Here is a 23,080-nt window from a genome sequence, read left to right on the forward strand (position 1 = left end):
TAAAGAAAATGTTAAAAAAACAAGCAGACTACCCATCTCTGTAGTAAAAAGTCAGATTTGAGCTGTGACAGAAATAAAGATCCCCTTTTCATTACTAGGAGTAGCAACAAGAAGAGGTATAACTAAGAATATGCCTGTTAAAGGTTTGTAAGATCTTTTTTTTTCCCCAAAGATTTTATTTATTAGCAAGAGAGAGCGAGCCGAGTGGGGTGAGGGGCAGAAGGAGAGAGAGAGAAGCAGACTCCCCCCTGAGCAAGGAGCCCGAAATCATGACCTGAACTGAAGGCCAGTACTTAACCGACTGAGCCACCTAGGTGACCCGGTTTGTAAGATCTTAAGAAAATTTCAGAGCAAAATTGAAGTATGTAAAACCTGAAAAATGGTGCAATATACCATTATGATCTTGGATTGGGAGGCTCAGTGTTATAACAGTGTCCACATTAATCTATAAATTCACTGCATTTCCATTTACTTTCTCCCTCTCCATGTTTTGGGGAACTGATGCTAAATTTTATTTATAAACAAAGGTCTATGAAGAACTAAAGTAGTCCTGAAAACGGGAGGTGGGGTGTGTGCAGGGTGGGGTTCTTGCTATGGTGATTAAGATGGGTTAGTAAGAGCAGACATACAGAGAAATAAACTAGTTGAGAAATAAACCGGAATAGAAAGCTCACATGTAGCATCACATATCAGTGGGTTAAGCATGGAGTCTGGAGTTTGCAATAAATGTTGCTAAGATTATTTAGTATTCACGTGAAAAAAATGAAGTGTAGCTCTTGACCTCACTTCACACTTAATGATTCATTCCAGGTAGATGAGAGATATAAATGTAATAAGCAAACTTTAATGTTTACAGAAGGATATATAAAAAATATCTTTGACTTCAGAGTGGGAAGGATTTCTTAAAACTATTATAAGGAAAAGCTGTAAAAGGAAAGATTGACAGATGTGATTACATCAAATTAAAAAAAAAAAACACTTGGTAATATAAAAAGTACCATCACAAAGGGGAAAATCTGAGCTATAGACTAGGAAAAAGTATATTTAACTCATGTAGCTTACAAAAAGGCTTTGAAGTTAAAATACATTAAAAACTTCCTGGTCCTTTCTATAAGACTAGAAGAAAGCCCAGTTGAAATTGTGTAAAATACGTGACTAAGCAATAACCAGAAGAGGAAATACATGAAATAAGTATGTGAGAAGATGTACAAATTTACAGGTAATCAGAAAATGTAAATTAAAACAATGAGCTAACATTTCACTTCTCACATTTTTTTTTAATGTGTGTGTGTACTTAAGATTTTATATACACGAATGCATATAAATTCAACAGTACCAATTAGGATTGTGCAAACCAATCTGTTCTGCTGGTACTACCAGCAGAAAAATTAGTACTACCACCTTAGACATGTCCATTTATAGCAAAATTATTAAATTACATCTATTTACAATGTAATATATATAGCAGTGAAAATATGAGTTAGAACTGCATACTCATCAGCAGGGAATATGTTTTTTAATTAACTTATTGAATGCAAGAAGCAAGTTGAAAAATGATTAATGTGGTAGGACTCCATTTATATAACTTTTAAAACTCCACAAGTGTGTGTATTTATAGATAAATAAGTATGTATCAAAGTGTGATTACAGTGATGACCACTGAGTTGTATGGTGCTGCTGGGGAAAGAGGGAGAGGAATGGAATCTGGAAGATGTATTCAGAGGGGATCTAATATGTCTATGTTTTCTTTCTTTCTTTTTTTTTTTTTAAGATTTTATTACTTATTTGACAGAGATCATAAGTAGGCAGAGAAACAGGCGGGGGTGGGGGGGCAGGCTTCCTGCTGAGCAGAGAGCCTGATGTGGGGCTCTATCCCAGGACCCTGGGATCACGACCTGAGCTGAAGGTGGAGGCTTTAACCCACTGAGCCACCCAGGTGCCCCTCTTTTTTTTTTTAATTTTATTTATTTATTTATTTATTTTTATTAAAGTTACCTAAAGCTATTGTTTTATATTAGATATGTTAAACCTTGTTGATGGGTTTTCATTATAGTCCTTATTCTTTTATATATGTTTTCATCTAAAATTCTTAAAAAAGGTATTTTTAAAGGGGTTAGAAAAGTTTGGTTTCTTTGTGGGGGGATTAGAAAAGTTTTAAACTTAGCCATCTTGTTAACTAGACTATATTTTATATCTGACATTTTATTTATGTTTCGTTTTTGTGAACAAACATAACTGTTGCCTGGTAAAACTACCAGCACATTTATAGTTGTGATTATTGCCCAGTTTGGTTTCACATTATTTATGTTGCCTCATTGAAAGGATTTCTAGGCAATTGAAGTAGTTACAAAGCTCATAAGTTAAGGTAGTTGTATCTGTTAAAGTTCATGCACATGCTTTTACACAACTATACATTCTAATTATTGCTAATGATTCTGTTGAAAGTATAGCTCTGTTTAGGTCTCTTTTCTTAGAGATTTCTGGCAGAGAATTTTTTGGCGGATAGCCTTTAAGTTTCATCTTTGTTCATCCTAGAAATGATCCCTCTGTGAACTTCTGTGACACATTTTTAGATTGCTATTTGTTAAGCAGCAGTGATTGAAAAGCAGATGCCATATGTGATTGCCTTGCTTTGGCAAATTTTAATGTGAAGAATGAAGTAACAGATTTGGGAGATGGTTGGGGTGTGTGTGTAGGCTCATTTTGGGGTTGAAGAAATGGCATATTGTGGAGAAAGATGTTGGAAGACTTTTTAAATATTAAAAACATTCTTATAATTTTACTGAAAGTATAATGGATCATTAAATTTTTTTTGAGATTTTATTTATTTATTTGACAGACAGAGATCGCAAGTAGGCAGAGAGGCAGGCGGAAAGAGAGAGGGGGAAGTAGGCTCCCTGCTGAGCAGAGAGCCTGATGTTGGGCTTGATCCCAGGACTCTGGGATCATGACCCAAGCTGAAGGCAGAGGCTTTAACCCACTGAGCCACCCAGGCGCCCCATGGATCATTAAAATTTTAAGATTTACTGGGCGTTTTAGGAGTGGGAGAGGTAGATAGGTATTAGGTATCCTTTGCTTTCAGAAGAATAGAGCCTTTAATTTTCTTTTGTCATTTAATATTATTTTATTTATAATTTATTAAAATTGGTTGTATAGAACAGCATAACTGTTAAACCTCACATTGCTGAAATGTTTGTGCTTGGTGATCTACTTGAATTTCAAATGTATAATTTAATACCTTATTGATAATGTGTTCTTAATTTTATATGTTATTTTTGGGGGCAATTATTACCTGTTCTTTGTACACAACTGATATATTCAGGATTGGTTTTTCAATCTGTACTGTCTCTGCCTTCGGACATGGTTATGTTTTACAACTTCAGAGAAACAAGTAATAGTGTGTTTGGCCTATAAAGGAAAGCAAAACCAAAAACAAATAAACAACCCTTTAAATAAGTGAAGATACTGTTGTATATGTAATTATCATTTTTAAAACCTAAACCAAAAATTGAACTCATGTGGATTTTCAAGGTGTAAGAAACCTTTAAAAAAGTTTGTCCAGTTTTATAAATTATGGTAATTAATATTCTATTGAGAACCTACTATTAGGGCAGTATTGGCATTTTTATACTGCTTAATTATTTATATGTTATACATTTTATTAATATGTTATTAATATGTCTGTGAATGAAAGGATATTTCTGTTACATCTGTTTTACAGTTGATGAAACTGAGGTACAGGGAGACTAAATATTTTGCCAAAGTTATGTTAACTTGGTCTCTCAAACACCAAAATCTTTGATCATCTTAGTTGGGCCACAGTGTGATCAAAGATGAGAATACCAAGGCCAGAAAAATTCCTGTGATGAACTTTGCAGAACATCGTATGTCATGTTTAGATTCCACTTTTGTTTCTATTATTTATAAGGTCTAATTTTTTTTTTTTTTTAAGTATAATGCTTCATCGCAGCAGCAAAGAGAAATAATTAAAAGTAGGAGCCTGGACAGGCGGCTGCAAGAACCAATTGTATTAACAAAGTGGAGACATAGCACCATTGTGTTGGACACCAATGACAAGGTAGGTCTTCTTGAGAAAATCTTTTAAGAATATTGGAAGTTCTTTTTATTCTTTATACTTTTATTTTTTCCTTAATAATGCTTTATTTTTTCCATCCCATACTTTGGTAACTATTGTTTTATTGTGTGTAGCATCAGTTTGTCCTGGTTTTGCTTTTTTAGTTCATTGAATTTTGCACAGTGGACTGACTCATCTGTGGTTTGATAATGTATATGTTTGAGTCTGGCTGGTGATAGATATTTTTGATAACCCTGTTTTAAAGTTCTGTATCTGTTGTTGTTTGTCTTTGGCCTCTGGGGGGTTTTAATAATAAAGACATTTAATTAATTTCTTCATCCCGTGGGAGAATTGGAATCCCAACCCTCTGTTTCCCTAATTGTTCTCTGCACAAAAGACTTCTTTTATGAATTTGAGAAGTAATATTCTCTGTTTCAAGTAAGTGATAGATTTTGATGCAAACATCAGAATGGAAAACCCATAAAGTTTTTACCTTCCTTGTTGAGTTTTTTCTTTATGTTGTAGCTTCATTTTGGGGATGGAGTAGAAAGTTTGTATGAATTTATAGAACGTTAGCCATACTAAGATGTAAAAATTTGAGGGCGGTGGCAACACTCTAAAAAGTATATTTTAAAAAGATATCTGTCACTGGGGACTCTTTGTTTTACCATCAGACTTCTCTTCTGGCATAATGAGCAGGTTTCTTGCATTTTCAGGTGTTAGTGAAAACAGAATGAACTTTCTTAGGGCATATTTCTCTGTGTTTGGGTACTTTCAGTTATAAATTCTTTGTGAATTATCTCAATCAGTCAAAACAAGTTTGTTTTGTTTTTTAGTGCTGTAATGTTGGTTTTCGTGAAATTAAATGGAACACTTTTGCGCAGCTGTAGAAACAGTCTACGCATATGAGATAGACTAATAGAACAACATTGAAAGTAGTAGACCACTTTGTAATTTATATTTGGTAAAGATATTTTGTGATTTGAACGTAGAGGGCATATCAAAGAAAAGAAATTCTGGAATCTGACATTGAAGAAAACTTGAAAATATTTTAGCATTAAGAATAACATGAGTAGCTAAGATTCCTAGAGATTTTAAAGAAAATTCATTTAACTCCAAGAACCAAATTACAATTCAGTGCACGCAGAAGGCTTGTAAATGTCCTGTATAATGTTCTAATGCAAAAGCCATTCCAATTCCACTGCCTCTTCATTTTGGAACAAAAAGGATGATTATTTTGCTGATGTAGACTTAAAATTTCTTACTCTTTTAAAATCTTTTGAGATTTATTTTCAGTCTGTTATTAGAATAAGTTGCCTGAAATTCTCATGACTTTTTTTTTAAATCTGAGTCTTTCAGAGTTATGAGAGCATAGTTTTCTTGAGACCAGAGATTTACTTATTTTTGGTAGAAATATCTTTCTTTTTTTTTTTTTTAAGATTTTATTTATTTATTTAACAGAGAGTGATAATAAGTAGGCAGAGAGGCAGGCAGAGAGAGAGGGGGAAAGCAGGCTCCCTGCCAAGCAGAGAGCCAGATGTGGGGCTCGATCCCAGGACCCTGGGATCATGACCTGAGCTGAAAGCAGAGGCTTAACCCACTGAGCCACCCAGGCGCCCCTTCTTTCTTTTTTTTAAACCTGCGCCTTAACCTTAATGGAATCCTAGGTGATTATTCACCAAGCAAGCTATTCTGTTTATCACCACCGCCTACTATATACGTTTTTAAGATTTGAGGTATGAAAGAGGGACTGACCTGAACAAAGTAGCTGACTAATGTATGATAAAGGTTAAAGGGTGTGTGACTTGAAATGTAATAAGCCTAATACTATGTAACAAATATTGTTCTGATTATCTAAGTCCTAATTCAGTTGTCAGACTACACTGGAGGAGGTAGATGTGTATATCTTTGTGTGTGTGTGTGTGTGTGTGTAGATGTGTGGGTGCATCCGTTTCTGCCTAGGTATTGTTTTTAGTAAAATCTGCTAGTTATAGGCATTTAAGATCTATTTCAATATACATTTATAAATATACATAAATATGTGTAAAATCTTTGTTTATAGTAGTTATTGTACATACATTATACTCTATTTACTGTGGTTTTTAATTCTTTAGGACTGATGATCCCATGAAAAATAAATTGTGATTACCATTCACTTATTTTCTACTTTGTGGGTCATCAAATCTTTCTTTCATCTTTTTTCCAAAGGTTTAATATTAGGCACTTTTAGAATTCAAGAAATTGATAAGTGAAACATCTGAAGTGGTCAGGAAAAAAATACTTAAATGAGGGTACACTAGATTTGGATATTATGTGTAATTTTTTTGGTAAAGATATAATTTGATATGATTTTAATGTTTTCTTCACTAGTAGTATAGGCCTTGGATGTTTGATTTGTAAGGTTTTACCTTCAAGGATTTCCCAGTAAACTTGCACTACTATCTCGTTTTTGTGTTTACAGATTTTATATGGTATAAACCTGGACTTTTTTCCCCAAGTGAATGGATGTGTTAATGGCTTATATATTGTGATATAATATGAATATCCAGATTTGTTAACGGTACCATGTCCAGTTTCATAAGTATGGTAAAGTAGATTGATAAAGATGTGGAGATGAATATGCAAAGACATTATTTGGTTTTATAAGAAAATTAATAATAGGTGTTGGCCTATGATTGTTCTAATTCTCTTTTCATGAGATTATGCAAAGCATTTAGGGGAATGGAAAAGATTTGGCTGTTGGTACCAAAAATGTGTGTTTTCAGTCTTGTCCTCTATAAAGAATCTTATAAACATCTGAGGTAGAAATCACGTAGTGTGTTTTAATATTGACAAAATAGAATTGCTTTTAAACACATTATTGATTTGCTCCTATTATATATTTTTGTGGGCTTAGGAGTTAAAACTTTTTTTTTTTTTCTGGTGATTTGTTAATCTTTAAAGTTTCTTCTTTGCTTTTGAAAAAAATCTCACTTTTTTATAATAATTGGAAAGTTATCTGTAAATTACTTTAAATATTAATAGCAATTTAATTAAGTGTCTTACGTAGCCATTGACTTAAATGAAGTTCTCATTCTGGCAGTTGCCTGTCATTCCTGTGACTGTTGGCTTACCTAGTCCCTGGTGTTCATACTACACCAAGAGCCCAGTTCGTACGGTGACTATTACATTTTTATCCCTGAATGTTTAGATTTTACCCATTTAAATGTTGTCAGTTCAGTCGATAGAACGTCATGGTTTTAAGGCAACATGCCTTATTTTTGTTGAGTAATTCTGTATGCAGTATTTAAATTAAACTATAATGAGTGTAAAACATGCCATATTTCATAAACCTTCAGACAACTGTAGTTTGCAAATCCGTACCATAATAGTTTCAGAGCTGAATATAGAAAGGAAATAATTAGGGAAAAAATTTTTGGAGCTTCCCTTATTAAGCTCTCCCACTGTGAATAGAGGGAGAACTATAATGATATAAAATAGAGTAACATTTTTCATTACTTATTTCTTGTAGGAATCTCCAACTGCCTCAAAACCCTGCTTTCCTGAAAATGAGTCTTCTCCCTCTTCACCAAAGCACCAAAATACAGTTAGTATGATAGCCTATAGTATAATATAGTCCAGTTATTTCAATCAGTTTCAATAAGTTAATTTTCTCTAAATGTAATGTTTAAATATTTCTTGGGCTTCTATTAACTTTCATTGGTTTTCCAGATAATAATAACAAGATAGGTTTAAATTAAGAATTTAATCAGTTTTAGAGACTTAAAAGCCCCTTTTTATGCAAAATAAGGTATCTCTGTGATTAATTTATATACCATATTTGTAAGTGACATTCATATTTGGTTTTTAAAAATAAACATAAAATCCCCGGAAAATGCTATCATATTATACTTTAATCTTTTTTCCTCAGGCCCGCAGTCCAAAGGTAAGCAGTTTCCCTCCTTCTTAATGACCACAGGCACCACTTTTGTTCTGTACTTTAAAATACGGTACCCAGTCCATGCCAGGTGAATATTAGAGATCTGTAGCTCAGCTAAGTTTGCCCTAAACTGAAAATCTCCAGTTGACTTCTCTTCAGAAACCTGGTTTAACTTGGGTGAAAGTTGATTGGTGTCTTTGTAGTCCCTCATGTCTTTCCTATAGTTGGCTGATTCTGCTATACCCCCTCAGTGGCTTTCCTTTTCTTTCAGAATGAAGGCCAGAATTTTTAATGAGGACTGTTAAGACTGAGCATGCGCTGGCTCTCGACTGCCTCTCCAGCCTCACTTCGTACTTCTTGTGTCCTCTTCTTGCCTCCCTGCTTGTTTTCCTCCAGCCACACTGTATCTCTTTCCTCAAAAGAGCCTACTTTTCAGCTCAAGGTCCTGGCACATATCATTCCTCTGCCCACTGAACCATTTCTCTCCCACATCTTTGCCTGTTAACTTCTAAGTTCGTTCATTAGAGTTCTGTGCAGACTTTGCTTCCCCAGAGAATTTATTCGAATCTTCTAGATTTGGTCAGTTTTCTCTGTAATGCTCTTTGTAGCATTTAATTATATGTTACTTGATTATATTAAATAGAATAACACTTTTCATTTTTTATTTCTTGTGGAAACCTCAGACCCTCTATTTGTGTCAGTCCTCCCTATTAGACAAAGAAAAGCTTCATTAGAGCAGGAATAATCTCCGTAACTACTGTGTACCATATATTAGCTGTTCAGTAAATATTGAATGAATAAATGAAACTTTTAAAACTTTTTAAAAGGCAAACTTTTATTGTTACTTCCTTATTTTATAAAACTGTAATAGAGTTATTTATGGGATACTTCTGATTTTTTTAGAGGCAAAGGTTTTCACAAAAGTCATTTTATTTTTCTCTCTGTCCTTTCCCTAACAGAATGAGATCTTTTATGGTTCATATTACATGTTTTACACATTTCCTTCTGAGATTGCTCAGGTAGTTCCCCCTGCCTACAATTGTCCTTGGCTTTTCTACACTTAAAGTCAGAAAAAATTTTTTTTAAAGATTTCATTAATATTCGACACAGAGCACAAGCAGGAGGGAGCAGTAGGGAGAGGGAGACGAAGAGGGAGAAGCAGGCTCCCCGTTAAGCAGAGAGCCTAATGCAGGGCCCTATCCCAGGACCCCGGGATGAGGACCTGAGCTGAAGGCAGACATTTAACTGACTGAGGCACTGAGGTACCCCAAAGTTAGAAAAGTTTTAAAGACTGATTCTTTAAGAGGCCTTGCCAGACTAACCTTAGCATAATAATGATCTCTTCTTCTTTTCCTGAATTTCTTTCTTTCTTTTTTTTTTTAAGATTTTATTTATGTAACAGAGAGATCACAAGTAGACAGAGAGGCAAGCAGAGGGGGAGGGGGAAGCAGGCTCCCCACCAAACGGAGAGCCCACGCAGGGCTCAATCCCGGGACCCCGAGATCAGGACCAGAGCCAAAGGCAGAGGCTTAACCCACTGAGCCACCCAGATGCCCCCTTTTCCTATGTTTCTAAGCCACTTATCAGATAGTGTAAATGTTACCTCCTGGACTCCTCTTCTCCCTCCTAAGGCTTTAAACTCCTACTAAAGGATAGATAGTGACTCTTTTTTTCCCCTTTTTTGTCTTTTGCATTATTTAACACTGTTTTGGGTACATAAACATTAAGCATTAAAGTGAACATGATTTTAGTGGTGCTGTCAACAATTGTTTTATCAGTCTAAGGTGATGTTACTGCAATACTCTATCAGTGCATCTAGAAAAAAGAAGAGACCCTCTCCAATGTATTTTAGTTACAGTTAATACGAAATTGCTAAGGAAACCTTTTATAAATTATTTACATTTCGGTAAAAAGGAATCTCTAGGTTAGCCTAGAAACATGAATTTGCAAATGTTCTACATGGAGTTAAAAGGACATTTTGCGAATTACTTCTCAAACCATTTACCCCTTTTCTCAAATTTGACAGTAACTAGACCATCCTGGATTCACGATACCCCCTGCTGGCCACCACGGGGAACTGCCTAACCAGTATCTTTGATTCTTTTGTCTTAAAGTGAGAAGATGAAACAGCTTTTGTTCATTCTACCTGAGTTCATTCTTTTTTCACATAAACATACAACTCTGCTTTCCCACTGCAGAGGGCACCTCTTCCCTGCTGTCTTGCCCCTCCACTTTGAGGCTTTTTCCCTCCTTGACTTTTCCCTCTCTTGGCCCTCTGCTCCCTCTTCTCAACTTGTACTGTGTTTCCCCCGAGTCTCATCTGTTTTTCTCACTCTTACCCAGTTAATACAAGGAGATATCTTTTCCTTCTCTGTGTGTTAAAATCCTAAGCCTTCGTGGTAAGAAAAAGGAATAAAAATAGTGTAATCCGTGTTAACTATCTGATGCCATCTTAAAATCTCTGCAAATTGCCCATCTGCCTCTTCAGTCTTTTCTGTTTTGTTTTTATGAAAATCTTTATTGAAATGTAATTCATATACTGTATGATTTACCCACTTAAGTGTACAGTTAAATGGTTGTTGGTATATTCAGATACGTGCAGCCATCATCACGGTCAATTATAGAATACTTTCATTGCCTTAGGAAGAAGCCACATTCTTTCTGGTATCACTTGTCTAACCTCCATGTCTCACCAAGCCCTGAACAACCGGGAATCTACTTTCTGTCTCACTAGATTTGCCTGTTCTAGACATTTCATAAGAATAGAATCCCATAATATGTGGCCTTTTTTGACAGACTTTGTTCATTTAGCATGATGTTTTCATGTAATCTCTTCTAATCAAGCCAGATTTAAAATTTCATCCCTTAACATAAATTTTAAACATGTTCATTTTTTGGTTTCATTTGCAGTGTTCAGATGCATTATTGTTATTTTTCATGGCCCCTTCAAATCCTTTTTTGAAATACCTAGCATATACTTTTTTTTTTTTTTAGATTATTTATTTATTTGACAGATAGAGATCACAAGTAGGCAGAGAGGCAGGCAGAGAGAAAGGGGGGAAAGCAGGCTCCATGCTGAGCAGAGAGCCCGATGCGGGGCTCGATCCCAGGTCCCTGAGATCATGACCTGAGCTGAAGGCAGAGGCTTAACCCCTGAGCCACCCAGGAGCCCCAACCTAGCATATACTTTTTAAAAAGCTCATTGTTCTATTTATGTACAGTATGAGCACATTGTGGGTTAAATAGGATTTTGTGGACTGATCTAAGAACCCAGTCTCCGTTTGTTCTAGTGTGTCTGTGACAGATGTGCATTTTATTTTATCTTTTTAAAGTTTTTATTTTATGTTCCAGTTAACGTACAGTGTAATATTAGTTTCAGGTGTGCACTATAGTGATTCAGCACTTCCGTACATCACTGGTGCTCATTACAAGTGCCCTCCTTCATCCCATCACCTATTTCACCCATCCCCCCACCTATCTCTCTTCTGCTAACCATCAGTTCTCTATAGTTGAGTCTGTTCTTTGTTTGCCTCTCTTTTCCCCTTTGTTTTATTTTTTTAAACTTCACATGAGTGAAATCATATGGTATTTGTCTTCCTCTGACTTATTTTGCTTATTAGCATTATACTCTCTAGCTCCATCCATGTCCTTGGAAATAGCAAGATTTCATTCTTTTTTTATGGCTGAGTAATCCTAGCGATAAATGTGCATTTTGAAGTTTCTAGTCATTGAATACCGAATAAAATTTTAGAATATATAATTTGGAAACTTGAGTTTTTGACCCTGTATTCCCCAATTATGGTATTAAAATGTGTTGGAGAGAAAAAAAACGCATTGGAGAAAAGAATGTTTTAACACTTTCTTTAGCAAAAGTATCATGGACATATTTGCTAATTTTTTTCATTGAATAGTACCATTCTAAAGCCTTTTTAAAAAATGTGATTTAAACATCTAATTTTTTAAAAGACTAGTTCTTTAAAGTATATTATTTTTAATTTTTTTTTTAGAGAGGAGAGAGAGAAAGAGAAAGAAGAGGTGGGTAGAGAGAGAGGGAAAGGGAGACAGAGAATCTTAAGCAGGCTCCATGCTCAGCACAGAGCCCAACACAGGGCTTAATCTCATGACTCTGAGATCATGGTCTGAACCTAAATCAAGAGTCACATGCTTAACTGACTGAGCCACCTAGGTGCCCCTAAAATATATGTTTTTTATTGAAGTGAAATTCATATAATGGAAAATTAGCTATTAACCATTTTAAAGTATACATTCAAATGGCATATAGTATATTTACAGGGTGTGCAGCGATCACTTCGACCTGGCTTCAGGACGTTTTCATTACCTGAGAGGGCAACCCATACCCATTAAGCATTCACCCCACATTTCCCCATCACCTTTTCTTCTCCCCTGGCAGCCACTAGTTTGTCTTCTCTCCCTGTCAACTTACCTGTTCTGGAAGTTTCTTCACCTGGTTCTTCTTCAAATGATACCACTGTGCAAAGTTTCTTACTCTTTATTTAAAAAAAAAACAACTGATTGCATGATTAACTGAAGATAAGAATTTTGATGGGTTGCATTGATTTTGGTATATAATAATTGTTAGCTAAATTGGGAAATTCCTGTTTTACTATATGTATGCAACATTGATTAGAAATTCTGGAATCTGTAGGGGCACCTGGGTGGTTCAGTTGGTTAAGCAGCCGACTCTTGATCTCAGCTCAGGTCTTGATCTCTCAGGGTCATGAGTCCAAGCCTCACATTGAAAAAAAAAATTCTGGAGCCTGAAAAGTTATTATGAGCCTGTAGAAGTTTTCTCAGATTACTTAATAGAACTAACATCTTATTGTTTTCTTACCCTGTTAGGATAGAGTAATCTAAGTACAGTCATTTTGATTAAAATTTGACCATATTTTGCTAGTCCTTATTAAAACGTTTCTGCTAATTTTCAGTATGAAGTTTCCTTTGGAGTAGCAAATGTATTTAGACTAAGAAATATTGATGTGTAAATATAGGCCTTTTTTGTAAGATTTAACAAGATATTTTTATGGAGTTTTTTAGTAAGCAACACAAAAACATTGGTTGATTTTAAATCATAGTAAGTAGCAAAAGTACATCAAATAGTATGTTCAAAATCTGTCTGAATTTTTCCCCAAACCTCTCACCTGTATAGCCAAACCTCTATTATTCATCTGCCTATTCAGCACTTCTTATATCAAATTCAGAAACTTCAGTGTTTAAAAGTTAAAGCTTTATTTTCTCCATCACTGACTGGCATTCTTTTGTATTCCTTTCTTTGAATAGCACTGCTAATAGGTTGATTAATTACTTTAACAGCTGTGTATCGTATTGAACATCAACTACATGCTGTAGATACTGGTCATACATAGATGAACACAGCAGATGTGGTCCCAGTGTATAGCCCTATGAAATAGATAGTAAATAAAAGATACCTAATTGTACTTTGCGTTAAGTACAATGGAGGAACCAAATTGGGGGCAGTGGTAAATAACGGGAGGGGTAGAGGAGCTCCTACTTAAGAGTGGTCTGGTAAACTTCTCTAAAAAATTCTCATTAAAACTGAGATAACCACCACCTGTCTAGTTCAAGCTTGGGAGTTTTCCTCAGAGCTTCCCTCTTACCCTCCTACCCAGTCCCAGTTAATTCTGTCTTCTGGATCTCTCAAATTTGGCTCCTCATCACTTGCTTTTGGGTACTGCCCTAGCTCAGGCCTTCACCATCTCCTGTTGTAATTACTAGAATGTATTCTGGTTGGTTCCCAGTCTTTCCACCCTTTCTTAGTTCATTCTTTACACTGCCTCATTTGCTACTTCACCTCACCCATTATTTTGAGGGAACTTAAAGACCCTCAGATATGATCGGCTCACTTTCACTTCTGTACCTTTATACTTTGTTGTTTTCATCTCCTACTGTCATCATCTAGCTAACCCCCATTCCTTAGCTCAGGAATCTCCAGGAAGCTGCCTTCTTCACTCCCTCTGTCTCTCGGGTTAAGTTAGATATACCTTTCTCATAACACTTACCATGTTGTATGCTAAGTATTTTTGTGTTTGTACATTTTGAATGTGGCAAATTTTGTCCTTATTTTATGTTCAAATTAGAGTGCTTAATACTTAGAGCAGTAGTACTGGGGTCTTGATCCCTGTGAGAATTTCATGAGCATTCTGGACCATGAACAATGTATATATTATCCACGCACAATTTTGTACCTGTTTAGTCCATCCATTGACTCAGGTAAGAATCCCTGATTTAGAATGTCTCTCTCATCCTTAAGCTTATCTGTCACTACTGCTGTCCCTTCCATTTTTCTTCTATATTCCCTTCATGCCACATTTCTTTTGTCCTGTTCAATTCTAGCTTCGGCATTTTCTGTAGGCTTGATTCCCATTCTTCTGCTCTTTTAATTCCCGTGCTCCTTAGCTCACATAAGCAGTGCCATCCTCTTGGATTAATGTTGTACTTCCTGTATCTTTGAAAGTTTTTTTTTTTTTCCCTTCCTGCTTCTGATAGTAAATTGGGAATGTTTTTACTTAATATCTTGTACATACTTAACAACTGTGTGATTGATGTTTTTGTTAAGAGGCACAGCTCTCAGAAGCATCAGACTTACGTATCTAAGGAGATCTAACCTATGCTTCATGAACAAATTACAATAAAACTTCATACGACTATTTCCCAAGTTCCCAGTATACCACAAATGAATTAACATTAATACTTTATCAGCTTTGTCTATAGATGAGAATTTTTATCAGGCTAGGCAAAATTTTCAAACATTATTTTTAAACCTTATTGAGAAAATACTCCAAATTATGTTTATCTCCCATACAAGAAAGATTTGTTTTTTTCTAATGGAAGTACATTGGGAAAATAACTGAGGTATAGATTAAATAAAAATAAATTCTGAGTTGGGGATATTTTTTCTATGTGCTGCGTGTATGTGTGTTTGTGTGTTTCAGTTGAAGTAAAATTGTACACACAGTGCTTACTAATATTGGTGATTGCTGTAGTTTTGATTGCATTCAGTTGCATGTCAGAAGCTAAAGCAATGAGAAAGTGTTTCCTTTCTTCTACCTGGAGGAATTTTGAGATGACCGTTAACCTCAGCAAAGTGGCTCATGCCTTCATGGGGTTTGATGATAAAGCTCTGTCACTGTGTTTGACATCAGCAAACTAGTATATCTGGTTTAGAGCCCCAGTGTACCATCTGATAATACATTTAATGAAGCATTATTGAATTTTTTAATGCCACCTTAAGGCCAGTTCTATGCATAATAAGATTTACTTTTGAGTAACTTATTAATGTAGTTATTGCATTTGTTCTATCTAGTTATTTCTACATTTGACAAAGCAGGTTAGTATTGTAAAGAATTTTGAGACTGTATTGTTGTAAAATAACAGCAAAGTAGATCATTGCTTTTTATGGTATTTGTCATTATGGTTTTATTTTACTTTCTTTGAGCAGGAAGTCATAAATCATTTTTCTACTGCTGATTAGTGATATTCATGTGGAAATTTGAGTTGATAGCAGACTACCTTATGGCAGCCAGGACTTGAGAAGAGGAAAGATCTAATTGTAAAATTACTGAAAATAACTATACAGAAGTATTAGGAAATTGTATTCCTAATATACTTTAGAACTAATCATATTACATAGTGACTAATCTTTTTTTCCAAGCTCATTTTTAGAGTACCAGATCATTTTGATTCCATCATATATAAGAATTTGGACCTCATTGTCTATATGAATGATATATAAACGGTATTACTCTGTTCCATAGGGTCAAGAAAAATATGGATTATTAAATGTAACAAAAATAACTGAAAATGGGAAAAAGGTTCGGTAAGTACAAAAACCATTAAGGTTCTGACATGTTTTATTTGATTGAAATAAATAAAAGCTATGAGTATGTTATATTCTAGTAGAAATGATTAAAAGTTTCATAAAAAGTCAAATAATTTTCAAATTTCAAATTTTCTAAAACGTATGTAGTATTGTTACGAAATGTATGAAAGTCTTCCTTTGTCTTGACATATTTTTTAAGGTAATATTAAATGCAGGTGGGATAAAGCAGAGAATTCTGAGCAAGCATTAGCTTCATTTGAAAAAATTTTTTCAGGGGTGCTTGTGTGGCTCAGTCGGTTGGGTGTCTACCTTTGGCTCAGGTTGTGATCCCAGTATCCTGGGGTTGAACCCCGCATCAGGCTGTTTGCTCAGTGGGGAGCTTGCTTTTCCCTCTCTCTCTGCCCCTCCCCCTGCTTATCCTCATGCGCTATCTCTCAAATAAGTGAAATATTTAAAATAAAAAGTAAGTAATTTGTTTCAGTAAGCATTAAGTGTACACAGTAGAACAATAAAATATACAAAATATTTAGCCAAAAATCAGTCACCTAACCATGATTTCCATTATCCAGAGGTCTAGTTAAGTGAATAAGATGTAGTGTTTTCCTTGAGATAGATGATATATATATATTTCTATATACATGGTTAATTTTTTTAATATATGTATTTTAAAGATTTTATTTATTTGAGAGAAAGAGTGCAAGCGTGCACATTGGAGGGAAGGGTTAGATGGGGAGGGAGAGAGAATCTTGAGTGGATTCTGAGCTGAGTGCCAATCCCAACACAGGGCTAGCTCTCACAACCTTGAGGTCATGACCTGAGCCAATGCTCAAATAGCTGAGCCAGGCAGGCACCCCTGCATAGATTAATTTTTTAAACACAGTCTTTGAACAGTTTTATTTTGGAGATGGTTCTATTTTGTTGCATGTGGAGCCGCCACATTGTTTCTAACTGCTCCGTGGTTATATACCGTGTAGCTGTGTCCTAGTTATTTAGCCATATGGTAGGTAAATATGCCCGTCTGTTGCTAGACATTTAGAATGTTTACATTCTTTTGCTATTGCAAACAGTATTATACTTAGATCTTACATAGTTCATTTGCAAGTATATAAATATCCCTGTTGAATAGATTTTACAAAAGTGGAATTGCTAAGCTATATGCAGCAGTCATTTTGATAGTGTTCTAAATTATGCTCTAAGGCATTGAATCAGTTCATACTTCCAGAAGCAGTGGATTTCTCCACACCTTTGCCAGTTCAGTATGTTGTCCGCTTTTGTTATCTTTGCTAATAGAGATTAGAGAATGATATTTTTCATTTGTATTACTTTGCAGTGTGGTAGAGTATCCCAAGACATTTGTGTGTCATTTTTTGTTGGTGAATTGTCAGTTCATCCCCTTTATCTGTTGTCTTTGGTGTTGTTGGCTTTTTTGGTTGATGTGTGGTACTTCCTGATGAATTAAGGAAATGAACTCTGTAGGGTGCCTGGGTGGCTCAGTGGGTTAAGCCTCTGCCTTCTGCTCAGGCTCTTGGGATTGAGCCCCATATCAGGGTCTCTCCTCAGCAGGGAGCCTACTCCCCGCCCTTGCTTTCCTGCCTACTGTGATCTCTCTCTGTCAAATAAATAAAATCTTAAAAAAAAAAAAAAAAGGAAATTGTAAGCAAGTTTCATTTTCCCCAGTTTTTAAGAACTGCCAAAATGCTATGATTTTATAGTCAACAGAGATCAGCCTGTTGTGTAAAGAAGAGTTTGAAATTTACATATAGTTAAGTTTTTAAGATTTTCTTTAACGGAACTGTCTTTGTCACATTTTAGTACTTGAAAATTTTTCTTTTAAGTGCTCTGGAATACCTTTACAAATACTGCAGTTATTTGTTCCTTAAATTGTTCCATGGGTGAAGTCACTTGTGAATGGAGTCTGTTTTTCTTCTTTCTCCCTTTTGGGCATGTGTAGTGTAGATAGTTCTTTGGCCACTTTCTCTGTTTTCATTGTTGTCGTTTTTCCTGTGGTAATTAGTCTTTTAGATTTTCTACTTCATTTGGAAAACTTTAGGTGATTTATGTTTTCCTAACAATATCATCCATTTCATCATCTTTAAATTTATTTATGTAGAGTTGAGCAAACCAGTTTTTAAATTTCCTGTCTATTAGTGGTTCTCAAACATTTTGATCTGAGGACCCCATTAAAAAACTCTTAAAAATTATTGATTAACTTTTGCAAAATGCAAAGAACTTTAAAAAATTAAAAAAATAGTTCTTGTATTTTTTTGTAAACATATAATGTATTATTAGCCCTAGGGATACAGGTCTGTGAATTGCCAGGTTTACACACTTCACAGCACTCACCATAGCACATACCCTGCCCAATGTCCATAACCCCTACACCCCCCACCTCAACTCTCAGTTTGTTTTGTGAGATTAAGAGTCTCTTATGGTTTGGCTCCCTCCCGATCCCATCTTGTTTTATTTATGATTATTGCAAAGAACTTTTGTGTGTATAGTTTATAGCTGTAGATTTGAGAAGTTAAAACTGAGAAATTTCAAGTTTTTTAATTCTTAAAACTGATAACCCATTATATGTTAATGCAAGTAACATTTTTATGAAGAAAAAACCCCTGTGTTTCCAATACAGAAAATTTCCATGAGAGGTGTGGCATTGTTTCACATTTTTGCTGATGTTTAATATTTGGCTTAATGGAAAACAGCTAGAGCTTCATCTCTGCTGGCAGTCAGTTTCTGTGACACATTATTTTGGCTGAAGTGTATATGAAGAGAATCCCCCCTTTCATATATAAAGTTGGAAAAAGGAGGAGTGTTCTAATACTCTTCTTAGATAAGTGCGTGTATTTTTCTGTTACACCAAAATGCCACAAGTTAAGACTGAGAAAAACTGTTAGTGAACTTTTCATACTTAGTTACCTCAAAATCCATTAGTCTGGGGCACCTGCGTGGCTGAGTCAGTTAAATGTCTGCCTTTGGCACCTGGAATCCCAGGATTGAGTCCCACCTTGGGCTCCCTGCTCAGCAGAGAGTCTGTTTCTCCCTCTGCCCCACACCCTGCTCTTGTGCTCTCAAGCTCTTTCTCTCAAATAAATACATAAAATCTTAAAAAAAAAAAAAAATCCATTGGTCTGTGGTGCATTTTACTATCTTTACCTGTACATAATTTTGTAGCATCTTGGAGATCATTTGGAAAACACTGGTTCACTAAGTTTGCTGATTTTTCAAATGTTGACATATTTTACAATATCGAAGAATCACAAATCAGTAACATCATCAGAGGAGTCATTAGATATTGGAAAATTGTCAACCTCACAGTGGCAGATATGCCAAGTTTTCCAAAATTCTGTTTTCCCTTTGAAAGCTTCAATTTTTTGTCAACAAATACTATCATTTAAATGACAGACTCACTTCATTTATTTTTGATATAATGTCTAACTGCCAAATACACAAGTCTGAATAACCATAGTGTGGCCGTCAGTCATTTTTATTTTTTTCCAGGAAAAAAATGTGACTAATTCTGCTCACAACTCAGGTACACAAGAACTTCAGTCTTTGAGGCAGCTGTTGTTAATTCAGTATTAAAATATCCAATATTTTTAGGTACATTGACTAGTTCTACAGTTTTCTTAATTTTGAAAATTAAATTCAAAAAGTTTATTTAAAGTGGAAATATACTTATTTTAGCATTTTTCAGAGGAGGGAGTTAGAAGATGTTCTTTATAGAAATAGAAGATTGAGTATAAAATAAACTTAAAAATAAATCCCTTCAAAATATCTTAAGAGCCACACGAAACAAAATAATAAGAGGAAGATGTAACAAAATGATAACAAGGCCCAAGCATGTATCAGTGTCAGTAAATGTAAATGGACTCTCTTCCTCTGTTGAAAGATAAAGATGTTCAGATTGAAGCACAAAACAAAACCCACCTAAATATTATATATAAAAAGGACATCAGAAAAATCATTTCAGGGGCACCTGGGTGGCTCAGTTGTTAAACACCTGCCTTCGGCTCAGGTCATGATCCCAGGGTCCTGGGATCCAGCCCCACATCAGGCTCCCTGCTCAGCGGGAAGCCTGCTTCTCCCTCTCCCACTCCCCCTGCTTGTGTTCCCTTTCTCGCTGTGTCCCTCTCTGTCAAATAAATAAAATCTTTAAAAAAAAAAAGATTCAGAAAAGTTAAAAAAAAAACAGGCATGTCAAAACCATGAATAAATTTACAGTAAAGATCTAATCATTAAGAATAGCCATTCACCAAATAAGTAGCATTAACAACCGTAAGCAAAACCAACAGGAAATAAAAGGAAAAATACTCAATAGTAGTAAACTTTATTTCACTTTTTTTTTTAATTAAAAAAAATTTTTTTTTTTTAATATTTGACAGAGATCACAAGTAGGCAGAGAGGCAGGCAGAGAGAGTGAGAGGGAAGCAGGCTCCCTTCAGAGCAGAGAGCCTGATATGGGACTCGATCCCAGGACCCTGAGATCATGACCTGAGCTGAAGGCAGCGGCTTAAACCACTGAGCCACCCAGGCGCCCCCTTTATTTCACTTTTAATGCATGAAGTTCAAGTATACATAGAAAATAACAAAGTAGGTCTAATTGATAGTTAGTAAATTCTACATTCTGAAAGTGGAGAACTCCTTTTGAGTGCCCATAGAGTTTTCACAAAACTGTCAGTATGTTTGGCAGTAAGGTATGCATATATGTATTTGACATTCATTTTAGCCTTCCAACAATTGAATTCCCTTATAAGGTAAATATTGGTTGTTTCTAGAATGTGGATTGAAGGAGAAGAAATGGGACCTTTCTTTTTATACATTTTTATATTTAGAGTTTATATATTTATATATATATATATATAATAACTTAGACAATTAAAAAAAAACCCTCAGCTTAATAACCTCATGATCAGTGAGTATGTAATTTATTGTACCTAGTATCTCCCATTTACATAGTGTAACCTTATCAGGGGAAGGGCGATAACCAAGAAATATAAAAATAAATATAAATAAAAATCAATCTGTGTATGTTGTTATAAACAAATATATAAACATATAAATATAAAATATAGAACAAAAAATACAAACTTATAAAAGAAACGTCATCTTAGTGACCTCTGATCAATGGGTATGCAATTTATTATACCTACTATCTACTTAGGTGCCTAGTATCTCCCACTTACCTGGTATAGCCTTATTAGGGCAACGGAGATAACCAAGAAATATAAAATAATCTGTATCTATAAAGAATTAGATGAGGTGGACACATTTGCCTGATTTTTAATCTTGAATAATTCTTGCCAAATACAGAGTCAATTCATGTTCCTTCAAAGTAGTTTGGTACCTTTGGCCACAAGTATGCTGGATTACCACATGAACATAATTAGGTATATAGTTATTCTGATAAGTTGTCTCATTAGCTTCATTTGTTTGGGGGCCTTTATGGTCCATTTGGGACCATACAATGAATGTAATTCCATTAGCAGTATATCCTCAATAAAAACAATTAGAATGTCAATAATGAACATAAATTGTGGACAACATTGATAACTAGATTATAATATTTTAAATTTGGTTGGAAAAACTGAATAGCAAAGCTCTAGTTGGTTCTCTTTATAATTACAGAAAGAACTGGTTGTCTTCTTGGGCCGTGTTGCAGGGTTCATCTTTACTCTTTACCAAAACTCAAGGAAGCAGCACAAGTTGGGTAAGTATTTCTTCTCTCTGAAGGCTTTACACATTTAAACTACGTGGATGGTATCGTACCTGAATTTCACAAAGTATTTCAGAATCCTAGCTAGCTACAGCTGGTATGCAAATAAAAGTAAATGAAGTTTTTTAAAAGATGCACTTTGACTTGAAACAAAAGAGGAAGGCTAGTTAGAAGTTTGATTAATTGTATTATTAAAATCAACAAAGTCTATTTTATCCATTGAACTGAAAGATAGGGTTACTACTTGGACATTATAGAACAAAATAGATCTCTTGAATAAGCTCCAGGGTATTACAGGTTTCCCCTGCTGTCCGAAAGCAGGGTGTGCTCTTCTGAAACCTTTGTGAAGCAAAGAAGCAGTTATCATTAATCTATATGGGAAAATTTTTGAGCATTCCCAGACTGCGCCCCCCCCCCCCCAAGAAAAAAACCTCTTTTAGGCTTTTCTGATACCTTAGGATATATCTTGCTAACAGATGCACCAAAGGAGCTAAAACACAGATGCTCACACAGTTAAAACTGTGGTACTGACATGTTGAGTGTGGTTTCCTGAAAAGGAGCTTGGTGGACCACTTTTGCTGTTCAGGGTGCGTGCTGGCTCCATAATTGCTCGCAGCACAGCATATGCTGAACACTGTTTTCACTTTTCACCTTTTTTAGTGAAAGTGAAAATACTCATCAGATTTGTTTTGGTTAGCAAAAGCAATAATGTCAGTGTTTCGTAGAAGCAAAGTGGTGTGATGTGAACTTTCGAAAAGCAGGGGATGCCTATAAAGCTTTCTTGTGCTTGTGACTTGGCTAATTCAGCTATTTAGTTAGAAAATAAGCAAAGAAATATGCAGGCCCCACCTTGAATTGTGATCTGATCTTTGGATACCTGTCAGTGATTCCAGTGTCCGTATTTGTAGATAATGTCAGCCCGCTTTCAGAAGAATAAGTAAATGTCCCATTACGCATGGGATTTTGAAGTTTTTTTGTGTATCTGAATGTTTACTATTATTACTCTTCGGTTAATTTGTAAAACAAATACTAAAAACTATAATTTGTGACATGTAACAGCTAACACTTTTTGAATGCTTCATGTATCAGGTACTGTTCTAAGGGCAGAAGATTAGGTATATATTACCCTCTTAAGTCTGATATAGCTACTGTTTATCATCCCCTGTTTCCCTTTTGTAGTTGAGAGAATGAGGTATAAAACAGTTAAGGAGCTTGCTGAATTTTGTATAGCTAGTACTAAGTGGCAGATCTAGGTAGCATTTTGTCTCCAGAGTCCATGCTCTGGATATTTTAAAAAAATTTTGGTAATTGAATTTGAAAGGGCAGTGCTTAAATAAAATTTAAAATGAAATCAATCTAATGTCTGTAACTTGCTTTATATCCTACCTTAACCAATATTATCTTATATTTACTGAGTTGCTTTAAAATTAACAGGACCTATGGACCTTACATTTGATGAAAAAAATCAATTTATAAAATTCAAGCAAATTCTACTCATCTGCATTTATAATGCAA

General features: G+C 35.0%; 1 protein-coding gene across 4 annotated transcripts in view; it reads left to right on the forward strand.

Annotated features, from left to right (window-relative positions):
• ARHGAP12 (Rho GTPase activating protein 12) overlaps window positions 1-23,080 on the forward strand; it is a 110,044-nt gene that overhangs the window by 66,890 nt on the left and 20,074 nt on the right. For 3 of the 4 annotated variants that reach the window (XM_046011732.1, XM_046011735.1, XM_046011736.1), the window contains 4 exons: window positions 3,953-4,078; window positions 7,587-7,661; window positions 15,788-15,849; window positions 21,478-21,559. In XM_046011732.1, the coding sequence (XP_045867688.1) occupies window positions 3,953-4,078; window positions 7,587-7,661; window positions 15,788-15,849; window positions 21,478-21,559 (345 nt within the window). The remainder of the gene's footprint in view (window positions 1-3,952; window positions 4,079-7,586; window positions 7,662-15,787; window positions 15,850-21,477; window positions 21,560-23,080) is intronic. The other variant, XM_046011734.1, reaches the window with a different exon arrangement.

The sequence above is a fragment of the Meles meles genome, chromosome 7 (genome assembly GCF_922984935.1).
Source record: "Meles meles chromosome 7, mMelMel3.1 paternal haplotype, whole genome shotgun sequence".
NCBI classification, from domain to species: domain Eukaryota; kingdom Metazoa; phylum Chordata; class Mammalia; order Carnivora; family Mustelidae; genus Meles; species Meles meles.